Source organism: Empidonax traillii, unplaced genomic scaffold (assembly GCF_003031625.1).
Source record: "Empidonax traillii isolate 1590-97213 ecotype Southwest subspecies unplaced genomic scaffold, ASM303162v1 scaffold1361:size121931, whole genome shotgun sequence".
NCBI lineage: Eukaryota > Metazoa > Chordata > Aves > Passeriformes > Tyrannidae > Empidonax > Empidonax traillii.
In genome coordinates this window covers 88,262-110,456 of record NW_020956554.1, presented here as the reverse complement: position 1 = coordinate 110,456, position 22,195 = coordinate 88,262, and the positions used below count along the sequence as shown (strand labels likewise).

The 22,195-nt window shown below is 53.6% G+C and overlaps 1 protein-coding gene across 1 annotated transcript in view; it reads right to left on the bottom strand.

The window, feature by feature from the left end:
* Window positions 1–22,055, bottom strand: part of WDR90 (WD repeat domain 90) — a 30,388-nt gene extending 8,333 nt beyond the window's left edge. The window contains exons 1-31 of the mRNA XM_027906818.1: window positions 21,995–22,055; window positions 21,280–21,503; window positions 21,019–21,195; window positions 20,612–20,741; window positions 19,830–20,000; window positions 18,518–18,641; window positions 18,114–18,181; window positions 17,910–18,019; window positions 16,536–16,745; window positions 15,871–15,939; window positions 14,774–14,884; window positions 14,539–14,684; window positions 14,214–14,271; window positions 12,688–12,806; window positions 12,144–12,305; window positions 11,462–11,601; window positions 10,096–10,212; window positions 9,343–9,578; window positions 8,817–8,956; window positions 8,185–8,315; window positions 6,692–6,822; window positions 6,130–6,291; window positions 5,724–5,852; window positions 5,110–5,243; window positions 4,977–5,014; window positions 4,430–4,549; window positions 3,852–4,028; window positions 2,777–2,877; window positions 1,769–1,871; window positions 1,037–1,158; window positions 87–246 (exon numbers count right to left, since the gene is read on the bottom strand). Of these exons, the coding sequence (XP_027762619.1) occupies window positions 87–246; window positions 1,037–1,158; window positions 1,769–1,871; window positions 2,777–2,877; window positions 3,852–4,028; window positions 4,430–4,549; window positions 4,977–5,014; window positions 5,110–5,243; window positions 5,724–5,852; window positions 6,130–6,291; window positions 6,692–6,822; window positions 8,185–8,315; window positions 8,817–8,956; window positions 9,343–9,578; window positions 10,096–10,212; window positions 11,462–11,601; window positions 12,144–12,305; window positions 12,688–12,806; window positions 14,214–14,271; window positions 14,539–14,684; window positions 14,774–14,884; window positions 15,871–15,939; window positions 16,536–16,745; window positions 17,910–18,019; window positions 18,114–18,181; window positions 18,518–18,641; window positions 19,830–20,000; window positions 20,612–20,741; window positions 21,019–21,195; window positions 21,280–21,503; window positions 21,995–22,055 (4,081 nt within the window). The remainder of the gene's footprint in view (window positions 1–86; window positions 247–1,036; window positions 1,159–1,768; window positions 1,872–2,776; window positions 2,878–3,851; window positions 4,029–4,429; window positions 4,550–4,976; window positions 5,015–5,109; window positions 5,244–5,723; window positions 5,853–6,129; window positions 6,292–6,691; window positions 6,823–8,184; window positions 8,316–8,816; window positions 8,957–9,342; window positions 9,579–10,095; window positions 10,213–11,461; window positions 11,602–12,143; window positions 12,306–12,687; window positions 12,807–14,213; window positions 14,272–14,538; window positions 14,685–14,773; window positions 14,885–15,870; window positions 15,940–16,535; window positions 16,746–17,909; window positions 18,020–18,113; window positions 18,182–18,517; window positions 18,642–19,829; window positions 20,001–20,611; window positions 20,742–21,018; window positions 21,196–21,279; window positions 21,504–21,994) is intronic.
* Window positions 22,056–22,195: the final 140 nt, after the last annotated feature.

Sequence of the window (22,195 nt, the reverse complement as noted above, 5' to 3'; positions counted from 1 at the left end):
CACGAGCCTCATACACACCTGGGAGGTATTTAGTGCTCCCATGAGCTGTCTCCTGCACCCACAGCTGGTGTTACAGGTGTGCTCACCTATGGTGACGAGGAATCTGTCATCCCGAGAGAATGCCATGGCTTGCACTTGTGTCTCGTGGTGGAAGAGCTCTGCTGTGCAGGCCCCATCCGGGATGCTCCAGATGCAGATCTGACAGTGGGAGTCTCCATCCTTCCTCCCTGAGGCAGAGGCAAGAACCTAACAGAACAGTGCATTGTCACTGAGACCTCAGTGAGTAATTAGAGAATGCTCATTGACGAGTCTTAGCGAGATTAGTCCCAGATTAAAGGGATATGGTTGGCAGATGGAGAATTCTGTGAGAACAACCATTCAGTTGGTGGCAGGAGGGACTGGCAGCATCACCCAGAGGAAGGGAGCAGCCTCTACAGAATCACAAGGTCATTGAGTCCACCCTGTGCCCGATCCCCACCTTGTCCCCCAGCCCAGAGCACTGAGTGCCACATCCAGTCGTTCCTTGGACACCTCCAGGGCTGGGGACTCCACCACCTCCCTGGGCAGTTCCTTCCAATGCCTGACCACCCTTTCCAGGAAGAAATTCCTCCTGATGCTCAACCTGACCCTCCCCTGGCACAGCTTGAGGCCCTTTCCTCCTGTCCTGTCCCTTGTTCCCTGGGAGCAGAGCCCAAATCCCCCTGGCTTCCCCCTCCTGCCAGGGGGTTGCAGAGAGTGAGAAGGTCCCTGCTGAGCCTCCTTTTCTCCAGGCTGAGCTCCCTCAGTCTTGCCTCATATGTCTGACACTCCAGCCTCTTTCACAGCTCTGTTCCCTCCTCTGGACACACTCCAGCCCCTCCCTGAGGTGAGGCACTGCCACGCTAAGCCAGCACAACAGACAACTACGCTCCAAAACGATTTCCACAGCCTCCAGGCAGCAGGAAGAACTGACAAATGGGATTTTAATCTGTGACATCCCTTTGGCCCAACGTGACAGGGATAAGCCCAAGCCCTGGGCAGCAGCAGGGCCTCGTACCTGGGCGTCGTGGCTGAGGGCGAGCGTGGAGATCTCCTCGGCGTGGCCCAGCCAGTGGTTCTGGGACCCCGAGTGCAGGTCTTCAACCACGATGATGCAGCCACAGGAGTAGGCGAAGAAGCCTAGCAGAGGAGGAGAGGGGATGTTTTCATGGAAAGGCTGCACATCCAGCCCCCACCACAACCCACGTGGAAAATTCTATGATTCATTAATACGTAAAAGCTGACTCTTCTGCACGGCTCGTCAGCGTCAGGTTGGGAGTGGGATTAGATCTCACTTCCCCTAACCTGAGCAAAGCAAAGCTGTTGGGCATCGCTCCAGCTGGAGAAAGGAGGCACAATGGGCTTTGTGAGCTTTTCTCCCGCTCTCTCCACTCAACAACTGAAGCCCAAGTCTGCCCCACCAACTAATGCTCACCAACAGCAAAGAGTGACTGGATTTTATCAACACAAAGAACCCCTGTGTTAGAGCAAAGATCCCAACAGCCAAAAGATCATAATTTTGTTCAGTACACACTCCTAGAATCATAACAGAATCCCAGAATGGTTTGGGTTGGAAGGGACCTTAAAGCTCATCTCATCCCACCCCACCCCCTGCCATGGGCAGGGACACCTTTCACTATCCCAGGGTGCTCCAAACCCCATCCAACATGGCCTTGGACACTTCCCAGGATGGGGTAGCCACAACCACTCTGGGTAACACATCCCACCCCCCAGAGCATTCCCAGTGTACCTGTATCTGGGTTCCACACCATATTCCCTCTGCCATTTCCATTGTAGCCGATCACTGCTTTCAGCTTCAAGACCTCACTGCCTGCTGGAGGAGACAGGAAACTCTGCAAGAAAAACAGACACTGGCTTAAAATAAGCTCTAGAAGTATGGCCTGGGCAGGTGCATCAGCACCCACGTAGGAAAAAGTGAGTGTGCAAACACACACACGTCCTCAGACACACATCCCATACAGATTCATACCAACCCTCACACAATTCCGTAACTGATGAATACTGAAGGGCACAATTCCACATCCAAAAGAGATACTGCCCCAGCACAGCCAGGCACAGATGCTTTCAGATGGGGCATAGAACAGGCTGGCAGCAAGTGCCCAGCCGAGGAGCAGCTGCTAATCCCACTGGGAAAGAGCTCCATGGGTTTTGCTGGCTTGGATGTGTAGATATTTCAATAGAAAGAGAACCAGGGTGAAAAATGCTGCCAGGTGGGAGGACAGAGGAGAGAGCTGAGCGGGCAAGCTGGACGTAGTTCTTGTCCCAGCACTAACAGCAGAGCTTAGAGAAAGGCCGAGCTAAGCTTCTGTTTCATTCCTGGTGTGTTTGTTAACAGAGCGGGAGCTCTGCCATGTCTCTCCTCACTTCCACTCTGTGGATTGGCCTTCTCCAGCCTGCTCTGCCAACGCAGCTGCTCACAAATATGATGAATCATTCCATTGCTCACCCATCTTTCACTCTCAATAGCACATGCCATTCCTATTCTTTTGAATAAAAATGTATGCAGATTCAGGGAACAGAAAAAGAGTTGAGCACAACTCACTTTTCACTAGTCTGGAAAGAGCTGCATGTAGGGGAGAACTGGGAATCAGTGTTAGGATTTCTCACTGAACATCAGCCCAGGGGTATATTTTTCCAAACTGCCTCCAAGCAGAGAACAAAATGGGAACTATTTGGAAAACCTCAGCCCCCAAATGCCTGTTCTTTACCAGGTAACCAGCCCAGGCACAGCTCTCACCTGGGGGAGCACCGATGCCTTGAAGCGAGGAGTGAAATGCCGGTAGGAATCTGGGCGGACGGAGCACTGTGACTTGGGAGTTTTGGTTCCCTTCCTGGCTTCTGCCATGCAAAGAAGAAAAAGGTACCTATGGGACACTGCTCCTGGGAGTGGTTTGGGAGCAGCACCCAGGCTGTGGCTTGCTGTCCATTCAGGTGCTGTGTACAGTGCACACATGAGGCAAAAATCAGACTGCAGTGTCACACATAAAATATCCTGAGCTGGAAGGGACCCACAGGGATCAGCAAATCCAACTCCTGGCCCTGCACAGACACCCCAACAATCCCGTCGTGTCCCAGACAATGTTGTCCAAATGCTCCTGCAGCTCTGGCAGCCTTGGGGCTGTGCCCACTGCCCTGGGGAGCCTGTTCAGTGCCAACCACCCTCTGGGGGAAGAACCTTCTGCTGAGATCCACCCTGAGCCTGCCCTGACACAGCTCCAGCCATTCCCTACACTGCAAAAATCCTAAGGGCACCCAAGCCACGTGCTGTGAAACCACAAGCCCCACAGCCCCAAAAAAGGACTTCAAAGGAGCGCTGGAGGCACAGTTTTATGCTGAAGCTTTTCCAACAGGTCCTGCCGGGAATGAGCACAGGCAGCTGCTGCTCCTGGCAGGTCGCCACGCTCTGCTGCAGCTCTGAGGCTGTGCTGCTATTAATAGAGGCATTAGGAGCTTTAATTGCAGCTGGATTTAACGGAACGTGCCTCTTAGAGATGATACTGGCTCTGAGGTGAAGAGAGGCTTCTGGTGTGCCTGGAAGCAGCAGCAGGGAAAGGGCCAGGAAAACAGGCAGCTTTGGGCACCAGCATGAGCTTCCCTCAATACTGATTTCCCTCAGTAGGTCATGCCCAAGGAAGAGCCCTGAGGAACGTGTTGCTGCCCTTCAGATCACAATTCAGAGCATGAGTCTGGGTCTCTTGGACCATATTAATGATGACCTTCCTTCATTTCCTGGGATAGACCAAGCTGCCATGCAGGCCTGTGCACAAGGAAGGAGACAAGCTCTGTACAAGCTGGGAATAACCCTGATTTACCATTTGTTGATTTCTCAGGAGACCTTGGGCTCTCCTGCCTCACTCTGGGCCTTGCAAGCTCCTTGTTCCTGTCTGACTCCACCACAAAGACTGAGGCATCTTTGTCTCTGTTTGCCACCATCCTGCTGCTGCCTGGCAGACCTGCTTCCTCCTCTTTGTCCAACTCAGAGAAAATACCTGAAGAGAAAAATTAGTGGGAAGATGGAGCCATCACTGTCCCTCAGGACCACTTCATGTGTGCCTGACCCTTTGATTTCTGGCCGTGTGGAACAGAAGAGCTGTTAGGGTGGAGGGCAAAGCAGACAATTCCCACTGGGAATGGCCAACAGGGTGTTTACCACAACCCTCAGAGAAGCTGTGCCAGCAGCTCAGTGTGTGGAGGAGAGCAGAGGATAAAGGGGTGCTGAATCCCAGCACCTCTGGGCTTTTTCCAGCTTAGGGGAACGAATTGCAGACTGGTCTGTCAGTCTGCTGGAAGGGATCAAGGGCAGGGATGGCTCCAAGAATGATGCTAAACTAGGCAAGGAATTTTTTCCCAAAACCAAAGGTTTTCCTTTTCTGCAAACAGTTCCTCTTACCTTGATACCCTGCTTGGTGGGCAGAGCTGACATCCAAACACGGGGGTGAGGACAGCAATGGGAGAGGCACCGTCTGCCTAGGGGTCTCAGAGACATCCTTTGGCTTCTCAGAGCTGCCTTCTGGGAAAAGAAAAGGCTTTGTGTAACTTCCTTCACCCCTTGTAGCTCCTCTCATCCTCCTGGATTGATGGCAATTCCTCCAAGTGCTTTTCTCCAGCTTCCTCCTACACAGGAGAAGCCACTTCTCTGTCTTTCAATAAAGAGAGGGACAGAGAGAGAGATACACTGAGGGAGAAAGAAAACAGAGGAGATGGAGGCAGGAAAAGACAGAAGACAAAGGCTGAAAGACCTACAAGAAAATCCAGAGTGGCTCTGCTCAGAACATCCCCACCTACGCACACTGAGAGGTGCTAATTAATTTGAGATTGTCCTTTGGGGCTAATTAGCTGCTTTGGTCCCAAACACCTGACTCCTTGAGGGAAGGAACTGAACTCCCCAGGCCCTACATTCTGGAAGAGCTGCCAACCTGCCAACCAGCACAACTCACCTGGTCCTGGCAGCCCAGCAGATGCGGGGGAACGAGCCCTGGAAAGGCGAGGAGATTGGTGTTACAACAAGCAGGGATGGGGCTGGGGGGAACGGGGGAGGCAGGGAAGGCAGTGCCCAACAGCTGCACTTACCTGGCTGGGGGTGACCCTGCTCCAACTGGAGCTAGGAAATCCCAGAGGAAGATGGCATCTCCAACACTAACAACGTGCTGCTGGTCCGGGGTGAAGGCGACCTGGCGCACGGGCTCCGAGTGGCCCACGTACACCTGGAGGATGCACACCTTGAACTTCCCCATCCCCACACGAAGGGTTACTCCACTCTCTGCCCTGCATGGCCAGAGTCTACACGCCTCAGCAGAAGATCCAGAAGAGGATCTGCCACACCTACAGTGCTCACACCTACGGCTGATCAACCTTGAACACACTCATCTGGGAAAGGGAGCAAAAGCTGAAGAGTACAAAGTCTTATGCTACCCCTGAAGTCCTGGGGGAGCCATTTTCTTCTCTGTGTGGTCCTGTCCCTAACACAGAGGTATCACCCACCCCTGTCCTTTGCAGAGGGTCTGGCTGCCCCAGCCTGTGCCCAGTGCCAGGTGTTCTTACAATGTGGGAACAGGGCTGCATTTCTCTGCTGGGCAAACTGGGACTAGAGACACTGGGCCAACTGTCAGACACCTTTTGCTACTCTTTTCTCCAGGGATTCAGAAATGCATCACCAACCCCTTCCATCCCTCTGTGGGTGGTACCTGGAAGTTGATATCGAAGCGCATCCGATAATCCCACACTTTGATGACCTTGTCACCAGCAGTGAGCAGGTACTGGCCATCCCTGCTCAGTGCCAAGGAAGAACACGTCAGCTTGTGCATGGGGGACACCTGAGGACAAGAAGAGGCACCAGCAGCTTTAACTGAGTTAGTTCATACCCTTATTTACACTCCAGCAAGAGAACAGGGGTGTGACAGTACGGAAAACAAGGACAAGCTGAGGCTCATCCTGAGCCCAAACACACCAGGATAACTGCAGGCTTCCCACTCATGTTTCTTTGAAGCTTGTGAGCTCCAGGATGAGCTTTTCTCTCATTTAACCTCCCACAGGGACACGAAATGCCCAAACCCCACATGAGAGCTCAGTGGATGAATTTCAGCATCCTACCTCTCGCACCAGCCGTCCTGTTTTCGCATCCAGCACGAGGATTTTATTGGAAGAGGTGGATACCAGGAGCTCCCCCCGAGACACAGGACCAAAGCAGACCCTCACTGCAGAGTCCAAGTCAGTGCTGTGCACGTCAAGGACGCTGATGTCCACCCTCAGCAGCTGTGAAACAAGGAGCTATCAACAAACGCTGCAGGAGCCTCAGGATTGCTCACATGCTCCTAACACGAGGCTACAGAATTCCCCAGACCCTTCCACCTAATGAGAGGCTTCAGGTCCAGGCAATGCCTGGGAGAGCAGCTCACAGCGAGAGGTGGGAGCTGACAGTCTACACAGCACCCCTGCAAATCATCTTTCTAGAGGGGAACAAAGCCAGAGGAGAAGAAACCTTGACTTTGTTATTTCTAAGAATGGAAAACAAACCTCACTGTAAACTCCCTGCTCTGCAGGGAAGGCCCTCTCCAACAGTGCCGGTGCCCAGTGCCCTGACCCATCTCACCTGATGCAGCCTACGGAATTTGCCCTCCCCAGCCTCCCCAGGAAGGAGGGGAGCCCCTGGTACCTCATCAAGAGAACAGGCCTCCATCACGGTCACCACGTACTTGGAGGGCCCCACGAAGGCCAGGAGGTGACTGTCCCCACTGACCACCAGCGCATCCCAGCCGCTCCCAGCATCCCGGGCCACCACGTTTCCTGGGGGACACAGTACGAGGGAGGGTGAAGGGAGGAGCAAAGCCCACCCTCACTCTGATGCTGCTGCTGGGCAGCAGCTGCAGCTTCTCCTCTGAACCAGCTTTGTTAAGGTTAACGCTCTGGCCTGAGAAAGAAGCAACCTGTGTTGTAGATGCTACAAAATTTATCTGCACACCCAAAGTGTGATTGATTTTAGAGCTTATTTTTTTATGTGACACGGAGCTATGAATGCGAGATCTGAGCTGCAGCCTGGTTGGCTGAACCCTGAGCAGAATGAGGTCAGTGCTGAACCCCACCACACTGATGTCAGTCCAGAGGGCACAGACCCAAAAGTCTAAAAATGGCTGAAATCACAGCAATTCCCTGTATTTATTCCACCATCAGTATTCCACTGTCTGTCCTTGGAATGTGACCAGGCAGTGACACAGTTTCAGAGCAGAATCAACACATGAAGGTCCAGCTGCAGCACTGACCCCAAACTTGGGTGACTTTGGACAAACTCCCTAATCCCTCTGAGCCCCTGTTCCTTCTCCTGCACAATTCTTGGGGGAGGATAAATATCTTTATAAAATACTGCACTGTATAAAAAGCAGAGCTCCCTTTCCCTGCCCAAGCTTGTGCTGCCACAGCTCATTTCCAAAGTGTACATTAAATGTGACACTAATTTTTCCAAACTGCCTGGCCCCTGCCTTGCCTCCAGCTCTCCACCAGCACAGAGCAGCTCTGCTGCAGACAGGGTTAGGGCAAAAATCCACTTTAAATAAATTAAACTCCACATGCACAGAATGAAAAGAGTCAGGGCTTGAGCATGAATAAATCCCTGTGATTCCAGAACATTCATGAAATCGTTACACCAAGCAGGCTGACGGGGTTTGAACCAGGACAGTTAAGGAATTGTTTTTTTCAATGGGTTTTGCTCACACAGAAGGTACAAACACAAATCACAGAATCATAAAATCACAGAAGCATTAAGAATCATAGAATCATAGGTTGGCCTTGGTTGGAAAAGCCCTCTGAGATCATCGAGTCCAACTGTTCCTCCAGCACTGCCAACACCACCACTAACCCACATTCCCAGGTGCCACATCCACATGGTTTTTAAATCCCTCCAGGGATGGGGACTCCCGTGCCAGGGTCTGACCACCCTTTCAGGGAAGAAATTTCCCAATATCCAGTCTAAACAAGGGCACCAGAACTGCCCCCGTTACTGGAGGTGGCTCAGCAACGCCCAGCACAGGGAGAAATGACACAGCTCAGGTTCATTGGGAAATCTCTCTCTGAGTAGACTGAGTGTGGTTTGAGTTTGGTGTCTGTGATAATAAAAGAAATGAAGAAAGGCAACACCCAATCCCAGAGTCTTACCCAGGACCCTCAGGACGTGGCTTTTCTGTGCCACACACTTGTAGAGAGCCAGAGTGCCCTGCAAACAGGAGCTGAACATGAAACTGCCGTCAGGAGAGAAGGTCAGCCCGGTGATCGCAGCGCGGTGCTGCCTGAAAGGAAGAACAGATGGATAAAGGGAGGAGAAAATCAGAGGCAGAGGAAACAGTACTGACATGGAGTGCAACGTGAAGAACCCAGAGCAAAATAATCAGGGGCAGGACAGGACCCCACTGTGCTCACAGCTGCAACAGCCCAGGACAACCAACATTCCAACTTACTGGACAAACCAGCAGTGCTCCAGCCTGGATGGAACCTGCTCCCTTCTCCGCTTGGAGCATCCTCTGCTTCCTGCACCAAGGCTTGCAAGGTCTCCCTGCTCAGCTGCCCTCTAGGACAAGCTCTTTCCAACTGCTGTCCCCCAGGAAGTCACAAAGAAAGCCCTCATGGCCTTCACAGGTCAGGCTTTCATCACCCAGAGCCTCAGCACAGCCTCTGTCCAAACCCACCCAGCTGGGACCTGAGGGTTGTCAAGGTCCATGACCATCCCTGTGGCTCTTCCATCACCAGGACACCCAGTGAGACCCAGCGTAGTTCCCACTCCAAACACTCACTTGTGCTCCAGCAGGAGATTGGAGGCGGCCAAGCTGAAGGTCCGCACTGTCCCACTGTCAAATCCACAGGCCAGGATCTTCCAGGTGGGGTGGAAAGCCACGGCACACGGTGCTTCGTCTGTGGCTGCAAAGTCATACAGCTGCAGGGAAGAGAATGCAGCTGGATAAAGCTGGAGCTGAAGCTGGACCAACAACTAAACAGCCTCAGACCTCTACCACGAGCACGTGGTGCTGTATCCATCCATTCCTGCCTGGATGGATATAAGATCCAGTGAAGTCCTGGGTCTTTGGGCGTTTAGATAAAACCCTTGGGTGTTATGCTTTGTGCTAAAAAGCACTATTCAGAAGATGGAGGAAAAGAAAATAATTTTGTTCAAACAATACCACAGAACTCCACTTTCAAAGGATTCCTTGCCCGTGGCACCCCCTCATGCTTCAGGGAGGACTTCGGGGCTCTTGAACTGGGGGGTTTTGATAATCAGACCAAACAGAGACAAAGACACCTCCTAACTCTCCTCTCACCTACCTGCTGCATGGAGACGAGGTCCCACACTCGGATGGTGCTGTCCTGAGACACCGTTGCTATCTGCTTCCGAATGCCCCCCACCGAGAAGCCCAGCACGGCGTCCTTGTGCGAGCGCATGAGGGTGTTGTAGTCCCGGGACTGGATATCCACATAGCCCAGGCTCCCCCCAGCTGTGCTGCACAAGACCTTGCGGCCGTCGGGGCTGATGCAGACGGAACTCACTGGGGCCTCGTGCTCTGGGGAAACACACAGGGGTCAACAAATCCCCCGGGAAAGGAGAGGCAGCAGCTGGAATACAGCTACAAAGCCACATTCCTGTTTGGGAAAGCAGTGATCCCAGGAACGAGCAGCCCACAGCCTGGAGACTGAACACTTGCAGTTGAGTTTAGTGGCAGATTAGTCTCTGCCCTATCTAAAGGGCTCTGGCTCTGCAGGTAAGCTGTTTGTTTCAAAAAGGGTCAAGAACTACTCGACCTCTCCCCTAATTTTTCATGGACAGACAAGCCACGGGTTCAAGGGCACAGAAATCAAGATGGAAATCTGCTCTCTCCCAGGAGAACCCGCCTTTCTCCTATGAGTTACAACAATAAACACTAATAACTGCCATTGAAGACTTCCAAGCCAGTCAGCCTTGGAGACAGCACACATAAAACACACCCTTGTCCATTGAGAATTGCTGCAGCTGTGGCAGTGGAGCTCTGGAACTGCAGCAGGTGTGGAGAGCTCAGAAGAGCCACTCCCAGCTCTACTCACCTGCCTCTAAGACAACGGCTGAGAAGTCCAGTGGCCACAGCCGCACGTAGCCATCCTCGGATCCCGTGGCACAGAAGGTCAAGGACATACTGATACTGTTTATAGCAATCCCAGGGCCTGAAAACCCAAAAAAAACGACCCCTCCTCATACACATGGAACAAGAAAACTCAACCTGAGGGTTGCCCCATCCAAGAGGTGAGGCCAGTGCTCCACCCACACCTGCAGCTGGAGTCTCAGCAGGAGCCAGGAATGCCATGCTGACTGACAGAACAGGCTGAAGGGTCTCAGGCAGCCCTTCTCAGGGCTAAAACTTCTTTATCATCGTGAAATTCTTGCCAGGTTCAGAAAATTCCTACCCCTTGTTAAACACTACCACCTTCTTGCCTCAAACAGGATCCTGTAGCATGAGGATGTCTCAGATAACTGCCCTTTCATTTCCATGTCCCAAATCCTCTCTGCAGAAGGAGAATACAGATCTACAGAAAATGGGATTTTTTGATTCATAGAATCATTAAGGTTGGAAAAGCTCATCGAGTCCAACCATTAACCCAGAACTGCCAAGGCCACCACTAAACCACATCCCCAAGGGCCATATCCACAGCGTTGAACATTTCCAGGGATGGAACTGGGAGGTTGTTTCAAAGCCTGAACACACTTTCAGTGAAGGAATTTTCCCCAACATCCAATCTAAATTCGGGTATAAAGGCCATTGGTCAGAGCCAGCACTGCTATCAAGAGGACACCAAGGACATTGTTTCATCTCCTCTTGGACCCTTTCTTGCCCATGAGGTGAGAACTGCATTTACAAACCTCTCAAAGGGCATGTTCTTGATTAATTACCTCAATTTGACACAGCAAACCATGCACTAAGCTTCAAAACATCAGAGCATTCTCACTTGAAAGTGAATTCTTCCCACTGTTGAAGTTAATGGAAGAGCTGAAAGCTGGACTAATGTACAGCACCAAAGATTCTCCAAATGCCCTGCAAAGGCTGAATAATGAAAGAATCCCCAAATTCATCTTTTTCGTTCATCTGCTTAGTTCTTTTTCCATCTCTCCATTAAGCCTCCCATCAGCAAATGAAGACCTTGTTTCATGTTTCTAAAAGTGGTGTTTCTCTGAAAGTGCAATCAGCATTTAAAATGCTAAAATCTTTCTTAAAACGATACTTTGCTGCCCTAAGGAAGATTATTTGCAGTCCTTAAGAGGCAAATAGCGATGATCTAATCAACCCAAAATAACCGGGAGCAGTAGGTAAAGAGCTGGTTGGTTTGAGCAGGGATGAGTTTGAGCTCATTTCTGACCCCAGCCATGGCTGAGGTGCCTCCTGGCTGGTTCCCCCTCCCTCCCTACCGGTGCTCCCACCTGAGCTGCTCCCTGCCTGCTCCTGCCTGTGCTCCTGCCTGCGCTCCCGGGGCTGTGCTGGCAGCAGGCGCCGCGCGCTCCGCACGGACACGTTCTTGTAATCCACCTCCAGCACGTGGCCGCTCTTGCTGCACACAAAGCTGCAAAAAAACCACACAAGAGAGATCTGGTTTTAGTAAAAAATCAGCTTAGCTTACCTGTGGAAAGCAATCCTGGTTCCCAGTAACATAACAGGTCAGCTAGGTGTCCAAGTGTTCCGTGTGCTGCACCACACATCTCTAACCAAGTCAGAGCTTCCTATTTGATTTCCTGACCCTCTGGAACAGAGATCAGCAAGAGAGCCAAAAAGCTTGGCACAGACTCCAGAAAGGAGCCTCTCTCTGCCACAGGCTGGCTGAGCCCACAGCTCTGCCTCGATGGGACCATATGTGGTGGCAACAAAGGCCTGGCTCTGATGATTAAAATAAAACAACAACAAAGCATGTGTCTGGCTGTATGCAAGATGATGTGTTCCACGCTCCTCCTGCTGCCACAGAAAGCTTCAGGTGAGGAGAAAATCACTAAATGTGGCAAAACATCACTATAGTGTGAGGAAAGAGCCATTTCTGGGGCTGTTCTGAAGCAGAGCTCCCTCCCAGCAGCTTCCCCGAGGGTGGTGATGGTGCTGGTGCTGGCCCCTTACAGCGCACGGTCCTCTGGCTCCTGTTCGGCCCCAGGCCCCTCCTCGAAGGCCAGGTCGGTGAACTCCAGGGAATGGTACTCGCCCAGGTTGACGGGACACGAGTGCAGGACCCCGCTCCGCACTCGCCACAGCCTGATGTTGTCCCGGCCACACGACACCATCCTGTCCCGGGAGACATGGCGTGAGGAGCAGGGCAGGGCTCCCCCAGCCCCTGCTGTCCCAAGGGCCACCTGACAGACCAAGAACAGGAGTAGCAACCAGATGGCTGCAGCACCACAATTCCCCCTGCAGCCATGCCAGAATCATGGAACGGTTTGGGTTGGAAGGGACCTTAAAGACCACCCAGGTGCCCACCCAGTCTATAGGCAGGGACATCTTCCACCAGCCCAGGTAACTCCAAGCCCTGTCCAACCTGGCCTTGGACACTTCCAGGGATCCAGGGGCAGCCACAGCTTCTCTGGCCAACCTGTGCCAGGGTGTCACCACCCTCACCCTCCCCAATATCTAAGAACCAGTGTTACTGATTTATTTTCTTTGTGCATACCTGGTATCATCAAAGAAAGCAATCTTCAAGGCCTGGATGTCCACATCTGTGTGTGCTTTGGCCAGCACTGCCACCCCTCCACCACGAGTTACCTGAGCAGTGTTCCACACCACCACCAACTGAAACACAAAAACACAGTGGAAGAGCTGCTCAAAACCTTGGCAGGGGAAGAGCTTTTCATCCAGCAGCTGCTCCAGAGCTGGGCACGAAGTATCGACAACAGAGCTGGAGGAGGGGAAATAAAACCTCTCACCCAGAGGGTTTAGGACAGTTCAGCAGCTTTGCAAAGCTTCATGGCAATATCCTTGTCTGCATTCCATAATTAAAGGGTCTAAATCCCAGGGCTGCCTGGCAACAGGATTCAGACTTGGAAAGAAAATCCACAGAGGAGTGAGAACTCTGCCTGCTGGGATACAGGAGCGGTACCAGGGCTGAGGGAGTGGGAGGTAGCACGTGACCACTGCTCTGGCTGTCCCAGCCTCTGCTCTGTGTACCCTCAGAGCCTGTCACCAAGGGCAAGAGTCAAACTCTCTCCCCAAAGGAAAGGGTCAGATGGCTGAAGAAATGCAGGTGGATGCTCTGCATTCCAGAGCAGCATTAAAACCAAACACCCAGGATCACCTCAGAGGCTAGGACGGGCTGAGGCATCACCATGAGAGGTGTTCCCCTAGCACTCCCTGTTCTCCCTCCCTTTCACCCCACTGATCCCCCCTCCCCACTTTCAGTTCACCAGCTCCCACCCAGATCAGAGAACGCTGCCACACACTGAGAAAAACACAGAGCACTGTGTGTTTTTTCCTGCAATTAGCAATGGCACAGCTAATTGCTGGTGGTTGTCAGTTAGGGATCAGTGGATGAAAACACTTCCACTGACAAAACAAACACCCAGTCCCACGAAACAGGTTTATTTTTGACTGCTCCATGTGGGATTCTGCGTCATCCCCCAGCTACATCGGTGGGCGGCAGCTCCAGCACCCGGCATCCCTTCCCGTGGAGATGCTCGGTGATGGAAGATGAAACCTCACATCTTGCCCTAAATGCTACGAAAATAAAGGGGTTTGAGGCTCCAGTCAGTGCTGAACCTCCCATTACAATTCCTGTGTGCTCACAAGGCTTCCAGCTTGAAATGCCACCCAAGCACGTGTCCCTCAGAAGGGCTGCAGGGGTGGGAATGTGGCACATGAGCCTGCGGTGATCCCTGCAGAGTGTGGGCACAATCACATCACCTCGCTTGTGCTCCTGGCTGGGAACACACCAGGAACACAACAGCCTCGAAGCACAACCCCAGCACGTCTCTCTGGCTGCTTCTGAAAGGATCTGTGTGCTTGCAGCTGAGGAACGTGTGTGCGAACACCCACAAGCATCAGGCAGAGGGAAAGTATTTTCTAGGCAGCTAACAAGAAAGGGATCTCCCTCAAGAACATGTCTAGGAAAGCCCAGAGCAGAGGTTTGTCTGCAAAATAGCTACACAATCTGGGAGAAAAGCCATCTCAGGGAAACCTCCCAACCCAAGTTTCAGCTCTCACCGTTTTGCCATGCCCGTCCCTCCCGACTCCGCACAGAACGGCTCCGCTGCGGGAAAAGCTGCAAGAGGAGGCACCTGGTGAAACACAGCTCCTTGTACCCTGATTGTACCCCAGTGGGGGATAAAAGGGGACAAGCTGTAGGGATGGGGAGACAGCAAGACCTGAGGGATAAGCTCAGGAGGGAGCTGGCAGCATATCCAGGCCAGCTGCCAGCTGGTCTAGGTGACAAACACAGGCAGCTCTAATTCATCCCTGCACATGAGAACGGCACGGAAAAACTGCCATACTGCAACACTTCGCTCACCTGCACCCAGCTGAAACCCACCTGAGGGACCAGAGGGAGTGGACATGGGTTTTGAACACGGAGAGGCAGGTGCCTGCACGGAAGTCCCAGAGGCGCCCCACGCCCCGGGGCCCAGACTGCGCCGAGGCCAGCAAGGTGCTGCTCCCGTCGAAGGACAGCGCTGACACCTGTGGGAAGCACCAGCTGACAGGATACCAGGGGGACATCTGGGGTGCAAGGACAGCACTGCCATCAGGCTTTGGAAGGTTACGCTCACCTTATCTGTGTGGCCGAGGAAGAACCTCTGCTCGCCGGTGCGGAGCTGCAGGGTGACGATGACGGCGTGGCAGGGATACACCACCGCGGCGTTGTTGTGCGTCCACAGCGCCTGCAGCACCGACACAGGAGGCACAGGGCTCCACAAGTGCCCCAGCTCCTAGGCAGAGGTTTCTTTCCCATCCCTAAAATTGTTCAAGGCCAGGTTGGATGGGGCTTGGAGCGACCTGGTCTAGTGGAAGGTGTCCCTGCCCATGGCCAGGGGTTGGAACTGAATGAGTTTTAAGATTCCTTAACTACTAAGTGAACAGGAGATCCAAGGAAAATGACATTGTTGGCAGAGCCTTGAACTGACTGAGCCAAAACAACCCTTTTTTTATCCTAACACAGACCACAAGCAAGGCCCAGTGCCCCACAGAAACAAGCCAAAACACAGCCCTTCCTTCCGAGCCTGCAACAAAGCACAGGAGTTTTAATGTGTTAAAAAGAAGCCATGAAATTGAGTGAAGGGAATGGAGCACAAGTCTGATACAAAGCAGCTGAGGGAGCTGGGGGGACTCAGGCTGGAGAAAAGGAGGCTCAGGGGGGAATCTTCTGGGCTCTGCAACTCCTTGACAGGAGAGTGGAGCCAGGTGGGGGTCAGGCTCTGCTCCCAGGGAACAAGGGACAGGAGGAGAGGGAATGGGCTCCAGCTGTGCCAGACGAGGTTTAGATGGATATTGGGAAATTTCTTCACTGAAAGTGTTGTCCAGCCCTGGCACAGCTGCCCAGGGCAGTGGTAGGGTCACTATCCCTGGAGGAACTTAGAAGATGTGTAGATGTGGCACTTGGGGACATGGGTTAGTGGCGGCCTTGGCAGTGCTGGGGGAATGGTCGCACTTGATGATATTGGAGGGCTTTTCCATCTTATGATTCTGCCTAAAAGGCTCCATAATTTCTAATTCACCATCATAACAGCAGAACACTTGTCCCCATCTGCTTTGGGATCCTTTCCCACATCCAGCAATGCCACACTCAGCTGTATCTCACACCTCCTAAAAATCAATACCCCAGTCACATGAGAACAGATCCACTCCCCAAACCATCTGAGCTACTGACCCATTTGGTGCTGCAGCCTCCAAAGCCAATAATCGTTCTCAGCTTCAGGATGGGATCCGGGAAGTGCCTCTGGAAAAAAAAAAACCAGCACCATCATGCCCAGAGCTGCGCTGAGGTCCTCCACCCACAGGGCAGCCCTGCCCCCAGTGCTCATCTGTCTCTGAAAAACACAGAGGCAGCTTTGGGTCTCTCCTGTCACAGGGGACAACTTCAAAGTATTTCAAGTCCAGCCTGGCAGGCAGGAGGAGCTGGGGTTTCCCAGCTCTTCCACTCAGCCCTTCCCAAGGGCAGGGACACCTTCCACTAGACCAGGTTGTTCCAAGCTCCAACCAACATGGTCTTGAACACTTCCAGGGCTGTTCTCTTATCCTGCAGGCTGAAACCTACTGGTGGGACAGCACACCTGGGCCAGAGTCCTTTTTGTGCACACTCTGGGCAGATGTAAACATGCTATTGGCTTAAGGTCAGTGTGTTTAAAGACAGGGTTCCTCTCTCAAGGCAAGTAAGGTACTAACAGAAAAGAGAACTGCTAGCCAGATAAAATAACCCCTTTTGAATTCTGGAACTCCAGCCTGAACTTTGTGTTTCTTTTCTCACTTCAGGGCTCACAAGAATCAGAAATAAGCACTGCAAAACCACCTTGAGCTCCTCAGAGCTTCACCCACCTCCTCTGAGCCAGCAGGGACAGCTCGGGTGCTCCGCCCACCCCTCTGATGAGCACAGAAACGGATGGCTGATGGTGGCTGCTCAGTGTCCCCCACACTGGGCGGTCTCTGGTTCTCCTCTGGCACTGAGTGCCCAGCAGGCACAGCTCTCGGGGCTGGCAGGTGAACCTCAGGGATGCTTTTTTGGATTACAGGAGACCGGTGTGGCACCTGAGAACAAGGAAAGCCTCAGACAGAGCTCAGTCCTCCTCCCAGCACCCTCCACCCGATGCAGAGACAGAGAGACCCCCATGTCTCTCCTGGCGGCTCTTCATGGTGATGCAAACAAGGATGGAACAACGTGGAGGGAGAGCAGCCCTGGCTTGGCCAGGTGTGTTAACCAGCCCCTCTCCCTACACTCCCAGTGATGTCCAGGCACAGTTCATCTCCTCCAGACAGAAAATCAGAGCCCCACAAAATATTCAGTCCTGAACAGGAAGAGCTGCCCTCTCTCCACTGAGCAGAGGAGGTCTAAAGCACCCAATCATCCCAGTTCATCCCAGGCCATAGAATCACAGAATATCCTGAGTGGGAAGGGACCCACAAGGAGCATCCAGTCCATCCTGCACAGGCACCCCAACAGTCCCACCCTGTCCCTGACAGCATTGTCCAAACACCCCTGGAGCTCTGGCAGCCTTGGGGCTGTGCCCACTGCCCTGGGGAGCCTGTTCAGTGCCAACCACCCTCTGGGGGAAGAACCTTTCCCTGAGATCCACCCTGAGCCTGCCCTGACACAGCTCCAGCTGTTCTCTGGGTCCTGTCACTGCTCACAGGGAGCAGAGATCGGAGCTGCCCTTTCACTGCCCCTTGGGAGGAAGCTGCAGACCCTGATGAGGTCTGTGCTCCATCTCCTCCAGGCTGAACAAACCAAGTGCCCTCAGCTGCTCCTCCTATGGCTCCATTCCCCTCTAGACCCTTCACCATCTTCATGGCAAGTCTTTGGACACTTTCTAATAAAGAGAAGTTGCACTCCTCATTTTCTCCCTCTCCGTGCCGTGAGGATAGCTTCCCCCAGTCCCTCTTCAAACACCCATCACCACACTGGTGACACCAGCTCCCATATCAGCACCACTGGGAAGGGGGAAACCAGGAAGAGGACAGCCTGCAGTCCCAGCAATCCCAACTCCATGCACTGCTCTGCTCCCCGAGGGCACCAATCCCATTCCTTAGTCTCCAGACCTCATTTCCTATCAATAATTTGAAGACAGAATTATCTGTGGTCACCAGACCATGCCACATCAGCAACAATAAGCATCTTGAAGGCACAGATGCGGGGGGAAAACTCCCTGGGAAGCAGAAAGGAAGGAGCTGCAGCCTCCTGCATGGTGCACTCACAGCTTTGGGACTGGTTATGTGATGGATGAGGGAAAGGCGGTCACACACTGCCCTGGTGAGCGTCACCGGCGGGGGCAGCTGGTGGGCAGGCTCCTTCGAGGCTTGATCACCTGCAGGATGAGAGCAGCAGGTCGGGCTCTAAAGAGAACCCAGGGCACCCAGGCGGGCTGGCACAGCCTTGGCTGCCGCCCCCAGCATCCCCACCTGCCGCAGGACTGGGACAGCTCCTCTGGATGGAGTCAGATGGCAGCTTCAGCCCCTCGGGTGGGAACCTGAGCAGCATCAGAGGAAGGCACCGTGTCATTAGGACTGTAATCGTATTGGCACCTGGGAATATCCCTTGTCAGCTCAGGCCTGGCACAAAGACTTCTTCAGTCTCCTGTAAGATTCCCCCTCTTGTCCCATCCTCCCCCAAATACAGGGATACCAAAGGCAGATGGCACTAAAGGACAGAAGTGTTAACAACGTCTAAATGCTGGAGCTGAGGGCACCAAAATGCCCACTCGGGCCCCAGGTTCACCTGGCTCTGTCACTCCTCATTACCCATCCTGCCCCTCCCAGGGAGTGGGAAGATCTGGGAGCTGTGGTGGGATGGGGAGCAGCCACACCTGATGTAGTCGTAGAGGTCATGCCAATTCTCTCCCTTGGGCACGGGGAATGCCATTTCCCTTGGCATGGGAGCGATCCCACGGCAGGCCAGGTCGGTGTGCCGGACCTCGGAGAGGGTCACCCCTGGCAGCACAGGGACAGACAGACACTGAGTTCTGCAGGCCTGTGGAGTGGCTGAAATCACATTCCCTGCGGGACACGGGCACAGACCCCTTCCCTCTTTGAGAACACTTGAGAAACAAAGGTCCCAAGCCTGAGGAACAAACTAACACACCTTTGCACAGGTGGATTCCTGAAACTCTAAACCTCCTAAGAGCCCAGAGCACAAACACTTGGATTTGAGTTATAAACCCCCAGGCCCAAGATTCACTTAGTTTCTGTTCATTGATTCAGCAGTTTAACATGATTTAAGACTCATTCCCCATTTTCTTGTCTTCTTTTCTTCAAGTATTTATAAATACAGGAAATTTTTCAAGATATAATAAGTTTCAGCAGTCTCAAAGCAGCCTGTGTAACTTCCCTCCCACTGATGCTTTCCATCGGGCCAGGCAGTTCAGGCAGAATTCCAGCACAAAGAAAGAAAGGCAGAAACAAAGGGTTTGACCAAAGTATTTCTGCCACATTGAGAAAGTGGATAAAAAAAGCTGGTTGGAGGATTTTTAACACAAAAAAAAAAAATGCACAGGCTCTTCCAGCAGATAAAAGCACAGGTCTTGGAGAAGCAAGGTGTGCTGACACCTTTCTTTCTTTGTTTCTTTCCTCCTGAGAAAAAAATCTAACTTTAGAAAGATATTTAACTTTGCTCTTTTTGTTCACTTTACAACTGAAAAATGAGACGATACTTTCCTCCACAGGTTGGGAGACTATATTCCATTCCAGATGGCCTTTCAGTGCCTAAAAGGGTTCCAGGAGAGCTGGAGAAGGACTTGGGACAAGGTCAGAGAGTGACAAAACAAGGGGGAATGGCTTTCCACTGCCAGAGGGCAGTGTTAGATGGGATATTGGGAAGGAATTGTTGGCTGTGAGGGTGTCAGGTCCTGGCACAGGTTGCCCAGAGAACCTGTGGCTGCCCCTGGATCCCTGGAAGTGTCCAAGGCCAGGTTGGAAGGGCCTTGGAGCAACCTGGGCTGGTGGAAGGTGTCCCTGCCCATGTGGAAACTTAACATCACAGCAAGTATTTTGCCCTTCCTGTTCATATCATAGAGCAGCAGCAGCCCAGTGCTCTGCCAGGGCTGCAACCTCAGCTTTGAACCCCCAAGGATTTTCCCCCAGGCCGGGCTGGAGTCACAGGAGAAACCTGAGGCTCCTCACCTGGGTCAAACAGCAAGTCGCTGGTGCAGAGGTTCTTCACGAGCAGGTTGGAGCAGAGCTTGACAGCCCTGAGGTGGCTGTAGCGGCGGTTGAGGTACAGGGACAGGATGGAGGGCAGGTCCAGCACCAGGCACGTCCAGCGCGCGTCGGCAGGGGCTGCTCCGGAGGCACCTGGGGAGGAGAGCGGCAGGTGGGAATGGGGATGGTGAGAAAAGACACTACAGACAGGGACACTGGACCCTGCAGGATGGGAGACACGAGATTCACACAGTTCAGTGAAATGTATTTACCAGGCAAGATTCCCACCAGGCCCGTGCCAAGTGGGAGATGGGAAGATAGGCCTTGTAGCTTAGGGGTGGGGAAGGACAGGGAGCCCCATCATCCCCACAGGCTCATGCCTGGCCTGACACGGCACCCCATTGCTTTGGAGAACAAGGATGGCTGACAGCCCTCCCAGGAGCTACAGTTCCCAGCTTCTGGACATGGAAGAGCTCCTTCTCAGGCCCACAACTCTTACAGAATTCTGGAATGGTTTGGGTTGGGAGGAACTTTTGAAGACCATCTTGTTCCATTCCCCTGCTGTGGGCAGGGACACCTTCCACCAGCCCAGGTTGCTTCAAGCCCTGTCCAACCTGACCTTGGACACTTCCAGGGATGGGGCAGCTACAGCTTCTCTTCACCCTCCCCAAAGGCATCAAGCCAACTTATGAACTCAATTTATTTTCTAACAGTGTATTTTGGTGGTGATGTGCCAGCCCAGCCCCGACTACACAGCTCCTCACCACGCCTGGACACAGAGTCACACGCTGAGCCCTTGGCTGCTCCACACACGAAGGGGAACTGCAGCCAGGTGGCTGTGGATTTGAACTCCTTGAAGAGGTTGGAGAATGAGATACGAACCACCTGGTTTTCCTGGGAAGAGACACACACACACACACATAGAGCTTTAGTCACCCTGCTGGTTTCAGCAGAGAAGTGCTGCACGTGGCTGTGTCTCCTGTCCCCTCAGTGTCCCCTGTCCCCAGCAGAGATGCCATGAGGACAGAAGCCAACTCCAGCCCGGGGAAACCCACCAGCAGCAACAAAGACCAGCCAAGTTCCCCATCTCCCAAGACCACCACTGCCACTCCCAGTCCTTCAATCAGTCGCTAATGAAGGTGGTTTAACGAGGCCATCCAGCATCACATACCTCGGTGGTGACATCCAGGTGGACAAGGAAGTGCTTGCGGGGCAGGGGCCTGAAGAGCAGGTAGAGGTAGCGCCCTGTGAGCCCCAGTGACTGTGACCCAGCCCGGGGCAGCTGCAGGTAACTGCTGGCAGGGTTGGAGCCCCGGATCCGGTACACTGTTCCCTTCAGCCTCGTGTCCTTGTGAAACCAAGGAAAGGGGTGATGGGGGGTCAGCGCTGCCCACCCTTGGCCAGTGCCCCCACCCCATGGTGCCCCCGTTACCGTGAGGGCGGCCACGTCCCCTTCCTTGGCTGAACGCTTCCACTCCTCCACACGGAAGTGCTTGAAGATATTCAGGTAGGGACGCTGCCAGGCTGCTGGTACCGGCACCGGGATCGGTGAAGGGACAGAACCCACATCTGGATGCCCCCTGGTACCCCCTGGAAGCCGATGTCCCAAGGTCCCCTGTCCTGGTGGCACCCCGTTATCAGGGTGTCCTGAGTCATCTCAGTTCCTGGTACCTCTGTGCCCTGAGTCCTTCCAGCCCCAATGACCACCCCACCCCAGTGCCATCTCTGTGCCCCAAGCATGGTGATTAACCCCATATTCTAAGCACTCCCACCCCAGTGACACCCCTGGTATCTCCGGGCCCCAAATCTCCCCATGCCGAGCCCCCCAGCCATGGTGGCAGCCGCACTATGTCCGTGTTCAGAGCCCTCCATGCCCTGAGTCCCTCAGGCCCAGTGACACTCCGTGTCCACAGCCCCCCACACCCAGTGTTGCCCCTACGCCCGATGACACCCCCATTGCCCCCGTACTCCGAGTCCTCCGTGCCCAGTGACGGTGCCACGACTGCCCCAGCCCCAGTGACGACCCCGTTACCTCCACGCTCTGAGAGCCCCCCCCGTCCCCAGAGTCCCCCCCACCCCAGGTACCGCCGTGCTCCAGACTCACTGTCCCCAGAGCCCACCTCCCCCTCCGGGGACACCCCTGTTACCCCCGTGCTCCGAATCCTCCGGAGACCCCCCCAGCCCCAGTGGTGCCCCCGGTCCCCTCATGTTCCCCCATGCCCGATGACACTGCCGGTGCCCCCCTTCTTACCCCCGCGTTCCTCCCAGCCCCGGTGACTCCCCATCCCTGGCGACACTCCATGTCCCCCCCGATCCCCGGTGACACCCCAACGTCCCCCCCCGTCCCC